Genomic DNA, 13413 nt, shown 5'->3' with positions numbered 1-13413 from the left:
GGGGACTGACAACCCAATCTGGTCCTCTGGAAGAACAGCAAATGTTCTGAACTGCTGAGCCATCTCCTCAGCCCCCTCTCACTCATTTCTAACCCCACCCACTCCCAGGTGTCTGGATGGCTTGCCAGGGCAAATCAGCAATACTCACAGTAAGTGAGGTAAACGTTAGGCAGATGCCAGCAAACCCATTCAAGGACAGTGCCAGGAATATCAATGGAGACAAAACTGGGAAGAAAAAGAAGGGCAGGTGAGGGCATCTGTGGAGCCGTGGGAGTCCACAGACAGGAACCGGGGTCAATGTCCACCTTCATCTCGGCCGCTCTAGAGAAGGCACATGAGAACAGATGGCTTACCTTCGGTGTCCCGGGAGGCCAAGGCCATGAGAGTGCAGGATGCGGCAAAGCAGGCACTATAAGGACACAGAAAAGTGGGGCATAACTTTTTTAGCCTCCCCTCCTCTGCATCACCTTCCTGGCCCTGCATCTCCCCCGCAAGCCAGCCACCTCACCTGCCCACCAGGCGCAGGGGCCTGGGCCCAAAGCGGTCCATGAGAATCCCCAGAGGCAACGTGGTAGCACTCAGCAGGAAGGAGCCAATGGTGAAACCCAGGTTGAGCATCTCTTCCTGCTGGTCACAGCTTGCCCACTGACGCTGTTCATCTTGGATGGTACTGGTCCTATTCTCAGCTGAGGAGGGAAAAGGAGCGTTCAGCACACGCAACAGAATCAGGAAGCCTGGCCCAGAAGTCCTGCTTTCCAATCCAGGCCTCTGGCTCAAGCCAACCAGGTGTCCCTGGAAGTAATATGCTCTGTCTCGGGTAGGAAAAGAGCTCGTGAATGACAGCCGTTAGCATCTAGCCCTGGGAGACTCACATACATTCTCAATCTGAGGCTTCAGCTAGCTCAGTTGAGAAAGTGGACATCATAGTATATACCCAGTTACAATAGTCACTGGAAAACGCCAGTGGGCAGCACCCCAATTCAGTGACTGGATCTTTAATGTGTGCAATAAGAAGGCACATGAAAAGTAGAAGAAGCCTTTTCAATAACTGATATTCTGATGATAACAGCTCGTATTATTTAGCATTTAACTATGTTCCAGGCACTGTTCTGCACAGACCCTGTAAGCCACAACAAGCCCCCAAGAGTCCATTAATAAAACATCCCATCCTCCACATGAAGACACCAATGTGCTGCCTTCCAGGGGCCCAGCTCAGCTGTGAACTTGGGAGTTTTAACAAGGTAGAGTAAAAGGGACAGAGGGTGACTTTACTGAACTCTGCGCACTGAGCCACAAGGTAGTCACCTCCAAATTGTTTCTGGGTAGTAGTGCCAGGGGAAAACAGGGCATTACCTGGGAGACAGGCCAAACAGGGTCTTCACTGCCATCACCCACCTGACTAGCTATGGAGTCTTACTCTGTGCCTCAGGCCCCTCGTCTGCTAACAAGGGCAGAGAATGAGCAACCTCAGCTGGAGACAGTGACGAGAGTTCTGCAGAGTTCCTGGCCCAGGGGAAAGGGCTGCGGCACATTCCAGAGCTCCGGAAATAACTGACAGTGAGGTTGAGCCCAGACCCGCAAGATCGTTATCCTAAGACTAGAAGCTCTGCGAGGGCTCAGGACGGGGAACAAATGGATGCTGATTTAAAGGATGAGGTGAACTGCCATATAATGACTCGTGTGTGAAGTCCCAGCCCTCAAGAGGCTGACACAGGACTGCCTTGAGGTCAGCCTGAGCTACATAGGCCAGCTTGAGCTATGCATGAGACTCTTCCTTGAGAGAAAGAGACAGAGATAGAGAATCATTAACTAAAAATACAAACGTAGTGAGTTCTGTGAAGAGAATGGGAGGAAGTGATTATACCTGGGTGCTGAAAAGAGGGTGGTTATTGACTCCAGACTTCCAGTAGCCTTAAACTGCCAAAGGAACTACAGGTAGCATGAGGTAATGAGATCTGTGTGTTAACATAAAAAAAGAACATAAAGAGCCATCAGATCATAAAAGCAGGCTACCAAGAAAGGAACTGCCTTGGGCAGTACCAACTACCTGGGAGGCTAGGAAAAGGGCTAAAGCACCTGGAGGAAGCGGTAGGGGGTTAGACCACTCAGCCTTTGAGGATCATGCTAACCCCTCTTACTTAACTATCTTCATGAGCACCATCCATCTCCACTGGGTTTGTCCACATGGGTTTATTCTACACCTGATTACTGGACATTTGTTGTATGCCAGCATTGTGTCGGAGAAAGGCAAGCCAGACCAAAGGTCACAAACAGGTGACCACCACTGTTTCTCTCCCTGCCCCTCTTGTGCCGGGCTGGCAGTAAATTGGGTTGAGTGTCACTTTAAGATAAAATCCAGTCTTCTAGTTCATTGACAATTTGGGCTCTCAGCTGGGGCATGGTGGTTACACCACAGTCCCAGCTACTCAGTAGGCTGAGGTAGGAGTCACTGAACGCAGGAGTTCTGGGCCAACCAAACCTGAGCAACATAGAGGAAAGAGAGGGAGAAAGAGAGGGAAGGGAGGGAAAACCAGAAAGATCTAGCTGTTCCTACTGAAGGTGACCTCCTCTTTCGCCAGGGCTGTCCTTCTTGAACAGGTTTATGTCTATCTCACAGCTCCCAGAGGCTGGCTATCTTAACCCTGCTCTGCTTGCCTCATTTATGATCATCTGCCCGCCCTTATCTGACACTTGAATTTGTAGCCCCTGAGTGAGAGACCGTCCCTGCTCTTAAGTTTTTCATAATCAAATAACAAGCTCGCTCCAAAATAATTCCACTAGCTTGCGGCTAACACCTACTTTGTGCTAGGTTGTTCAAGCAAACTCTCACTTAATCTCTACAACAACCCTAAAGAGTTACTACAGTGGTCTTGATTACAGATGATGAGGTTCCCAGAAGCAAGAGCACGTAGCCATCCAGCAGCCTACAGCGGGCTCCAATTCAAACTCAGAAGAATCTCCAAAGCCAGCAGAGATTCAGCACACCACCCACCCTAGCTGTCCCACGGGCCAACTGTATTCTATGGCAACGAATACATCTACTCTGGTGCAGAATCCAGCCCAGCGGATTGCTAATGGTCCACTAACACACACGTTCTTCTGGTTTAATTAATCAACTTCTTGTGAGTTCAATATGAGCTAGCTCCTAAAGAGTGATCACTGAGTGGCTGGTTAAAGGACCCGCATCCCTGGTAATCACAGCAGAGTGGGTCTTTGGGATCCAACTCCCCACTTTCACAGACAAATGGGACATGGGGGGGGGGCGCAGGGAGGTGGCGGAGAGAATGTAAGCAAGTGGGAATCAGTAAGTGGGAATGTACTCAGCAGCTGGATTAAGAATCAAGGAAAAGGGGCTGGAGAGAGGGCTCAGTGGTTAAGAGCACTGACTGCTCTTCCAGAGGTCCTGAGTTCAATTTCCAGCAACCACATGGTGGCTCACAACCATTTGTAATGGAATCCAATGCCCCTTTCTAGTATGTCTGAAGACAGGGGCAGTATACTTACATAAAACAAATTAATAAATCTTAAAAAGGAAAGAATCATGGAAAAGCGGAGAGCCAACACCGTACTCCAGCCCTTGTCCGCTCCTTATTAACTGGGTGGTCTTAGGAAAGTTACAGTCGGCCATAAACACTACATGGGCTAGGTAGTATATGGATTGTCTTCTGAGGTTTCAATGACCAGTTATTTATGCATTAGAAACATGAGAGTACATATGCATTTCTTAGGAAGATAGATAGATAGATAGATAGATAGATAGATAGATAGATAGATAGATAGATAGATAGATGGATGGATGGAGGTAGATAGATAGATGGATAGATAGATCGATAACTGTGTATATACAACATAAAACCCAAGGCTGCATCACACTTTAAATAACAGTAATTGTGGCACTCAGAAATGAAATTACAAAGGTGACTTGTAGATGAACCTGCCTGGGAGACCCTGGCAATCAGATCATGGTTTTAAGCATGCATCTTGGTTTCATCTTGGTTAAATCTTGGTTTCACTAGGTATGCTGCTAAAATTCTCTAAAGACTTGCCCCACCTTTGAAATGGGGACGGTGACCTGAAACACCTGGATCTGACATTGGCCTGAGTCCCGTACATGCAGAACAAATTTTAAATGATTCGATTTGTCTCCTAATCCACATTTGCTTCCGCATGATACTTTCCTGCTGGTGACAGGGTCATACCACCAAAACACCTCTTGCCTATGGCCCAAGGGAAAGTAATGTTGAAGCCAAGTCCTGTGCTCCATCCAAAATAGGAAATTTAAAGAAAGGCCTGACACTAAATGGGAAAAAAGAAAAGGAGTGGTCTCCACAGAGTGAAACCCTACCCAGCCAATCCTGCAGCCTGTGAAGGGAAAAGACCTGAGGGATTTGATGCCTAAAAAGCTTCAAAGAGTCAAAGTTTATGCAAATATAATTCCTTCCAGGAGGGGCCCAGATTCCAGTCCCACCAGGCAAGAGAACTTGGCAGCTTTCAACCTTGTGGTTAAAGAATGATCATTGTAAAGAGACTGTGGGATCCTCCTCTTCAGTTAAGGAAAGCCTCTGAGACCAGGTGTGTGGCAAGAGTCTCTCCATGGAGGCCCAGAGAGACCATTTCATGGAGCTGTGAAGGTGAAGCCTAGATTGCACTGGAGACCTTTAGATGTTGGATGAGCCATGGGATGTCTGCCAAGGAGAGCCACTAAGAGTCTGTGGAACAAGCCCAAGAGAGAGAAGTGTGCTGCAGTCAACAAGGTTGGAAGGAGAGGGAGATCTGAAGAGTCTTTGATAACTGACTGACAAGAAGTAACAGGCTTCAGAGTTGGCCCTGCTTGGTTTCTTGCTTTGATCTAGTATTTCCTTAGAATGTTTCTTTCCCATTTTTGGAATGGTAATGTATATTCTGTGTCATTGTATGTTGAATTATGTAATTTGATCTTTGATTTTTACAGGGGTTACAGTTAAGAGGTTGCTGAGTCTCTGAAGAGATTTTTTTTTAAGTGTTGAGACTGTTATTGACTATCGGGAAATTTAGTAGTTGAACTAAATGTATTTTGTATTATGATGTGCCTATAAGCCTATGGGGGCCAGGGGATGAAATGTGGTGGTTTGAACAAGAATGGTGTTTGAATGTTTGACTCCAGGTTGGTAGAACTACTTAGGAAGGATAAGGAGGTGGGTCACTGGGGGTGGGTCTTGAGGTTTCAAAAACCCATGGAAGACAAGACCCAGTCTATCTCTCTCTGCCTCCTGCTTGTGGATCCAATGTAAGCTGTCAACTACTGCCCCAGTGCCATGCCTCCCTGCCCGCCTGCTGTCATGCTCCCTACCATGATGGCCATGGATTCGCCCTCTTATACTATAAGCAAGTCCCCAATTAAACACTTTCTTTTATACGTTGCCTTGGTTATGGTGTTTCTTCACACCAAGAACAGTATCTAAGACAGCTGGACTGCTCCAGAGAAATCCTCAGCCATTAGTGGTTGGACCACTTGAGCTTTTCCCATGAGGTTTAGTAACAAAGTTCTGTGGTCACTTTGTGCCCTCCTTACAAAGGAGGATGTGCGGATAGAGCCCACAGCTTCACACTTGTTAAGGAGTCACTGTGAACCTTGGCAGCAGTCCTTGCTCTCCTTACCAGCTGGGTGACTGTAGGCACATCACATCTCCTAGTTTCGATTTTCTGTCCCCCAAAATGGGGTTATAGTAATACTGACATCACAGATTTACAGTGAAATCTAAAGACCTAAAACATAGTAAATATTCAACAACTGTTAGCATTCTTTTGTTATTTTATTACTGTGTTACAAACTGAAATGGCCCCAATTACATTTTGAGTAACAGTCGCCATTAGCTCTTACCCTGGAGTATAGATGGCCAGGAGACCCTGAAAACAGACAGTATGACTAAGGAACCCCAAAGCCTATATAAATGTCAACCCCAGCAATGAGCTTCATATTTTCTGAGTTCTTCAACTGTTTGTTAAACAACATCGTTTGAGACTTGCATTGCTCTGTGACAGAAAAATAACAATCATCCAGATGGAGACCATTAAAGAAAATCACAACCATTCAGAACGCAGAGGACAAGTATCCGAGTGGTAGCTAGCCCCAACGTACAACTCCTGCGCCTAATGGAGGAGGGGACAGAAAGATCCTAAGAGCCAGAGGAAGAGCAAGTTTGCTGTCAGACCGCATCTCCTAAAAATGTCAGGGAAGGCTCATGACGAATGAGGCACGAGGAAGCAGAAAGGGCTGTTTGTGATCAGATAGCAGGAGCAAGACAGAACAGAAAACACCATCCTATCCATCAACCTGCAGGGCCCCTTAAACAAGGGGGCAGGGAGAGATGCTGAGCACTGATGTCCTTTCCAAAAGCGCACAAATATGTTCTGGGGGAAAGGACAAGAGTTCACTTCGTTCACCACTAGTGATCAGAAACAGCCAGACTCAACCACACACCCACTTTCAAGTAACTCAAAACATCAAGTCGGTACTCCACAAGACCAAGGATCAAAACTTAAAAGCCCAAACCGCAAAACTAAGAAAACACAGGTGCAAATTTTTGTGACCTTAAATTTAGCTAACAGTTTCTTAAACAGGATGGTGTACAGAATACAAATTAGGCAAATAAAATTTTATCAACATTAAAAAAGGATATACACCAGAAAAAAAGGAAAGAAATAAAACAACATAAAGGACTTGGATCAGGTAAAGACTCCTTACACTTCAACAATGAAACAGAAAGACCTAGGCGTATGGCTCAGTGGTACACTGTACATTTGCTTAGCAGTGCAAGGCCCAGGGTCCAGTTCAGAATAAGTAAACAAGCAAATAACACAACTTAAAAGGGGAAGAAGTAGCTGACTAGATGTTATTCCAGAGAATATGCCAATAAAAACACATGAAAAAACATTCAACCCCAGTAACCATTCGGGAAATGCAAATTAAAAAAGACAATCAACAACCAATGCTGAGGTTGTGGAGAAACTGGAATCCCTCATGCACTGCTGGTGAGAATTTAAAATGTGGTGGTCATTTTGGAAAACATTAAAGTTACATTCATGACCCAGCAAATCCACTCCAAAATAAATACATAAACACGGGAGTATTATCCTTAATAACCCAGATGCCCATTAACTAATGATGAAAATGTAGTCAGTCCACATGATAGAGAATTACTCTACTATAAAAAAAATAAGGCTTATATGTGGAACAAGGATGACCCTAAAAAAAAAATTATGCTAAGTGAAAGAAATCAGCCATAAAAGACAAAATTCCATTTATAGAAGACATTCCAAATAGGTATAGCTGGTATATGACATAGCCAGCCCCTGACAGAAAGCAGACAAGTGGTTGCCTAGAGAGAGAACTGGGGGAGCTGATGCTGGTAATGGCACAGCATTGCTTTGGGGGATAAAGTATATGCTCTAAAATTTGTGGGGATGACTATGAAATACAGAATATTCTAGAAACTATTATATTGTATGTTACAAATGAGAGACTTATACGTATCTCAAGCCCTTAAAAGTTTTGGGGGTGGTAGAAATGTTGTAAATATTGGCTGTTATGATCATTACTAGAGTGTATCTATTTGTCCAACATCATCAAAATGTTACATACTGTCTTCATTGTTGTCTTCATCAATTTCCACTAAAGAATTCTTAGTGAAACCCTACTACCTCCAGATGCAGAAGGCAGGGAGAAGCCACTGGATGGGTTATAGCCAGACAGCAAAGGGATGATGCTCTCTAGTCTCCAGAGAAAGCTCAGAGGGATTTGAGTCTCCTGTGGGTGGGGATCCCTAAGGACCCACTTGGTCCTCTCAACTATCCTGGAATGCAAGCCTATCGTTCCATCTCAGATCTCTTCCTCAAGGAATCCACCCTGCCTTTCTAGGCCTCATGCTAACTCCATCATCTCCAGTCCCAGCCCTCTGTAACTGGGGCCAGGCACCTGGGCAGGGTGCCATAGTTGGGTGCAACCCACTGCTTCCTTAGAGATAACTTCGGCAGGGGTGGGGCAGCCCCATGGTATAGCTGGAGCTGCAAATAAGAATAGATATCAAGACCTCCTCACCTCCACCCTCAAGGAAATGGTTTTCCATCTTCCCACACTCACAGGCTAAGCAATGAGGCAACGGGTTACACTGAGGAGCCAGGAGAAGCCAGAAGGACATTTACATGTGTGTTGAGACATAGCCATCCCAGGAACTGATATTACTGTTGTTCCTAGGTAATGGACACTCAATTTGAAAGGAACTTGCTGGTTAAATGAGATGGAAGCCGGAATTCAAATCCCTGCTGGCCTTCTTTCCACAACACAGATACGGGGAAAGAGTCAGGAGAGACCCCAAACTGCATACGACACAGCCCCTTTCCTTAGCACAGCACTCTCTCCTTTCCAGAAAAGAAAAATATCCACCAAGTCCCAGCCACCAAGTGACGAGCTCCCTCCCCAATGGACAGATGCAGACCAGCAGCCTTTGGCTGCACTCACTGTTCTCAAAGAGTTTAGGATTCCCACTCCAGGTTGGGGTCACTTTACACAAGACCAAGGTGACTGATGTGGAAAACAGAAACAAACACTCCACAGATACCCATTCTAGAGAAAATAAGGCTGTTAACTTTGTACAAAAGGGTAATTTGTAGAACTGGGAACTCCAAGGTCCTGAAAAGGCCAAGAGTATAGGTCCTTCACATTCATACTCCAGTTTGTGTGCTTCTGCTTGACCTCATTAAGAACTCCCCTGTTGTAGTGGTGATGTAGCTCAATGCTTGCTAGCACACAAAAAGGACCTGTTTAACTTGAGAATTCCTTATCCGGGTAGGTGCAGAACTTCTAAGAGTTTACAGGCTACTCTAGACAGAAGATTGTCATAGGCAATCAGTCTCAGGGTATGGATGACTAATAGGACATCGCCATTCAGAGAATCCTGACAGAGTGGCATGTGGAGTTTGAAGAGATCATGAAGTGAGGCTGTCCAATTTCTAGCTGCCTAGGGTTCCAGTCTTGGGCAACTCTGCTTCGTCGCTTTGTCTCTGCCTGACCACCTGTCCTTGTTTTCCAACTTCCTACCTCCTCCTTCTACCATCCCTCTCGGTCTTCACCTCCCACCCCAAATCCTTCTCGGATATACCTGGGCACAGGTTGGAATAGAAGCCTTCCTTCTTGAGCATGATCAGCAGGGAGGCCCAGCCCAGGAGCACCGCGGAGAAGAAGAGGTTCTCCACCACAGCGGTGCAAGCCATCCACCAGCGCCTGCGGTACGCCTGCTTCAGCGTGGGAGCCATGGTGGCCGAGACTCTGCAGAGAAACAGAGCGCTCAGAGAAGGGCTTCCTAGCGGCCCTTGGGGAGGGTATTCCATCATGGTGGCTCCTGAGACCCCTGGAGCCAACGAGATGGAGCCTTCATGGAGGCCCCATAGAATCCGGTGCTGCGGAGCTGGCTCCACGCGCTCTGGCAGTGCCAGGAGCGAACGCGCCACTGGCCCGCAGGGCGCTATCAGGAACCAGAAAGGTCTGGTCTGAGCGAAGCAACTTCCTGGCGCGCTGCCGGGCTTGCCTACCCGGGCCAGGGCGCCCCGATCCCGCTCCAGGAGACAACCACCCCCAAGTTCCCAAAGTCTCTCAAAGTCACCAAGGGGCAGACCGTGCTCCGTAGCCACCTCTGGCCCGCAGCTAGCCAGCCTCTTGGTGCCAGATCGGATTCTCAGAAGCAAGCAGGAGGCGGAAAGGGAAGTCTGGGGCTACCCCGAGACCCTCTCTTCTAGTTACGCCTTTCATTCTACTCCTCCTCTCCAGAGCCCGGGTAGAAAACCTCCTCCCGCCTGACACAGTCGGCGGCGCTCGTGTCCCTCCGGTCTCCAGGGCCAATCCCACGGCTGCCACGTGGAGGGAGACCCTGGGCGGGCCCCGTGGCGCCCCCGCGCGCCCCTCATTCCGCGGCGCGCCTGAGAACGCGCCAGCCCCTCTGTCCCTGGGAGGGGGCTCTGGCTCCGGCAGGATGTCCGGTGCCTGCAGACTTTATAAGGACATACTTTATAAGGAGGCGGATGGGGTGGCCGCCGGGCGGGTGTGTTTACCAGAGGGAACGAAGAAACCCGAGCCCTCCAGGGCCGCGGTAGACAGCGCCAAGGAGGGAGGCGATCTGACGAGGGGACCCGGAGCAAGACCCGGGCGAGCCGAGAGGGGATGATCAGGAGAAGAGCAAACAAGAAAAACGAAGGGAAAGAGACTCCTCTTTAGGGGTTGGCCCAGCCCCTCATCTGTGAAACGGGGCTTTTCAATCAGGGATCCCCGAGGTCCCTTCCTATAATGACAACCGTGGTTCTAAAGGGAATGGAAGAGAAGAAGGGGAGAATGGAGGGGTCGAACAGAGGGAACAGTGTGCCCAGAGACTCGGGTAACGGACATTTTCACAGGGACCTGCAAGTGTGGCTGGGTGACTTTGAGCTGCGCTAGCTGCTCACCTGTCCCCGACAAACTTGCCTCCCGCAGCTGTTGACACTCGGAGTGACACAGAGTCTCCGCGGCGCTTCCACACTCCGGATCTCCTGAGACCCAGGATCCCAATTCCAAATCGCATCCACGCGTGGGTCTTCCCTGCGTGCCAGACCCAGCGGGCCTCGGAGCTTCAGCTCCACAGCCCGCCGGTCTCACCTCCTCTGTGTCTGCGCTTTGAAAGAAGCAGTGATCTGGGAATCGTCCGGGCGCCGCAGATCAGAGAAGCAAAGGAAGCCAGGGCATGGACTACGCGCGATCTGCCCAGTTGATAGCTGTATTTACAGGCGTTGGGAGCAGCGCCCAAGGTGGGGGCGGGGGTTCCCGTCCCTTCCCCACCCCTTAGGTCGAGTTTCATGCACACGTGACTCGCCTGTTGGTCCCCAGATACTCTTCTTACCCAGTACTCCCGGGGCGCCTAAATTTCCACTCTCGACCCCCAGCTTCTCTGTTGACTCCTTGAACTAATGTTTGACAGCATTCTCTGCATCTTTGTTCAAAACAACCAAAGACTTGGCTGGAGTTACACTGGATGCTGGAGAGCCTTGGGTGGGGTCTTTAACTGTTAAGTCTAAAAGGATTGTTTTCTGAGAGTTGGAACTCTTTTGGAGTTTATCTGCATTTTGAAAGCTGCCTAGCCTGAATTACCTTGGGCAACTTAACCTCTCAAAGCTTGTTTCCTTCTCTATAAGTTTGGATAGCAGTAGAATTTGCCTGCCTGTCAAGAGGAGATAGAATTAGGATGCAGTAGTAAAGCTAGGTACACTAGACGTGGTGAGCATAGTAAACATTCATTGTTGTGGTTGTTGTCTTTATTTCGAAAGATTCAATGATCCGGCGCTTCCTGTCGCTAAATGATTGATCTTTTGGTAAATCATTCAGCCCACCTGGCCTCAATTTCCCCGCCTGTAAAACAGGGGAAATTATTCAGTACTTATTTGGACAATGGCACAGATTAAGGAAGTAATTATGCTGAAGAAAAGTACGAATGTGGGTTAATTCAGTGCATTAAGAGGGAAAAAGCGTAGCTAGAGGTGGTGGTGCATGCATTTCTTCCCAGCACTCAGGAGGGAGAGGCAGGCAGATCTGTTTGAGGCTAGCCTGGTGTCTGGACAGCTGGGGTTGTTACACAGAGAAAACCCTGGGGTGGGGGTGGGAGGCGGAGCAGCATAGGGGTGGGGAGGCTGGGGCTGGTAAAATGCTTGCTTAGCATGTCTGAGCCTGAAAGTCTGATCTGAAGCCCAGCACAAACCAGGGTTAGTGGCACATGTCTGAGAGGTAGAGGCAAATGGATCAGAAGTGCAAGGTTGCGTTCAACCTGCAAGAGGCCAGCCTGGGCTACATGAAACCCTGTCTCAAAAAAAAAAAAAAAAAAAAAAAGTGAAGGGTGCTGCAGGTGTTATTCACAGTGCTCTGAAGGAGCCTGAAACAGTGCAGAGTTCCACGAAGGTAGCCAGTAAGGAGCTCTTGAAGCCCTGAGCACCACACCAAAAAGGAACTAACATTGCCAAGTGACTACGAGGTGGTGGGCACTTTCCAAAACAAAAGGCATTAAATATGCAGCTCATCGCAGTGTGTTTCAACCCTCACAAGTTTTCACACAGAGAGTAAACAAGGTTTGCAGTGAGACCACAGAGACTGGAGGCAGGCCTGTCTGGCTTGTAAGTTTTCTGGTGTTTTCATTCCTGTGAGCCAGGTGAAGGAACAGCAAAGCAAAAGCTTGGCAGTAGAAAGGCACAGGAAGTTCTCTGGCAGAAAAGCACATGTCAGCCTTTGATGGTTTTACTTCTTAAAATGCCTCTCTGGCTGCAGGGTAGGGAGTGTGGCTGAGCAATAGAGCTCTTGCATATGTGTGTTTTTCAATCCAGAAAGACAATACACACACACACACACACACACACACACATATGTGTATATATATATGGATATATGGATATATGTGTGTGTGTATATACACATATATATGTACATATATGTGTGTATATATACATATACATTCTACACCCTTGACCTTAGGGTCAAATTCGTTAACTCAGTACAAGGGGTCCCACAGGAAAGGTTCTAACTCAACAGCACCATGGCCTCTTGATGACCACATTGAAGTATTAATTCATTATCTATGAAAATGCTTCATGAACATAAGCACAGACATTCTCACTGAAGTTTCAGTGCGGTTGTGAGTCCCACCCATAAGACTTTAGTGGGCATGAACTCCCGGTCTGGAAGGCTCGCTACTCCTCCTACCATCCAATACAAGGACTCTCTGTGAAGTCGGGAGCCTTTGTTCTGTTCACTGCTTGCATACTCAGAACACCTAAGAGCAGATGTGCAGTGTGGATCCGGCCAGCTGGTTTCACACCTTCCCGGCTCTGCACCTGCTCTTCCTTCTTGTAGGAGTGGCAGATTCACTTCTTCATTTCCACATCCTTACAGCACTCTCAAGCTTCACCTTTGTTTGGAAGCTCCCCACTGATCCCCAAAGACTGTGCCTTAGGAAGCCCCCTGCTGACCTAAAATGATGACTTTCTTTCCTTCCTCCCCTTCCCTATTCCATGGACTGAAAGCCTGGTGGGCAGAAAACCAGCCATGTTGTAAGTAATTTGTATGGCTGGGCTGCTGCTGCCTCTCACAGACCTGGCATACGGTAAACTGCTGCTAAACATGTGTTGAATCAATGAGAAGAGAGTGGCAAGAAATAAAGCTGGGAAGAAGTCTGGGATGACTTTGAGATGATCTCCATGAAGCTAAGTACTTATAGTAAAAACAACACAAAAAATGGGGCGGTGGTAGCACATGCCTTTAATCCCAGCACTTGGAAGGCAGAAGCAAGTGGATTTCTGAGTTCAAGGCCAGCCTAGTCTACTGAGTGAGTTTCAGAACAGCCAGGGCTACACAGAGAAACCCTGTCTCAG

At 47.9% G+C, this 13413-nt stretch overlaps 1 protein-coding gene across 3 annotated transcripts in view; it reads right to left on the bottom strand.

Moving 5' to 3' along the window:
* Slc43a1 (solute carrier family 43 member 1) overlaps window positions 1-10781 on the bottom strand; it is a 24537-nt gene extending 13756 nt beyond the window's left edge. The window contains exons 1-5 of one of the 3 annotated variants that reach the window (XM_031370858.1): window positions 10471-10781; window positions 9138-9304; window positions 509-686; window positions 354-409; window positions 149-225 (exon numbers count right to left, since the gene is read on the bottom strand). In XM_031370858.1, coding sequence (XP_031226718.1) covers window positions 149-225; window positions 354-409; window positions 509-686; window positions 9138-9304; window positions 10471-10586 — 594 coding nt within the window. In that variant the 5' untranslated portion in view covers window positions 10587-10781. Of the gene's footprint in view, window positions 1-148; window positions 226-353; window positions 410-508; window positions 687-9137; window positions 9305-9650; window positions 9929-10470 lie in introns of those variants that run through there. The other 2 variants (XM_031370860.1, XM_031370859.1) reach the window with 2 other exon arrangements.
* Between the last annotated feature and the right edge of the window lie 2632 nt (window positions 10782-13413).

This window comes from Mastomys coucha, unplaced genomic scaffold (assembly GCF_008632895.1).
Source record: "Mastomys coucha isolate ucsf_1 unplaced genomic scaffold, UCSF_Mcou_1 pScaffold15, whole genome shotgun sequence".
In the NCBI taxonomy this organism is placed as follows: Eukaryota; Metazoa; Chordata; class Mammalia; order Rodentia; family Muridae; genus Mastomys; species Mastomys coucha.
The sequence above is the reverse complement of the archived record's forward strand: the minus strand, read 5'-3'. Positions and strand labels throughout refer to the sequence as shown.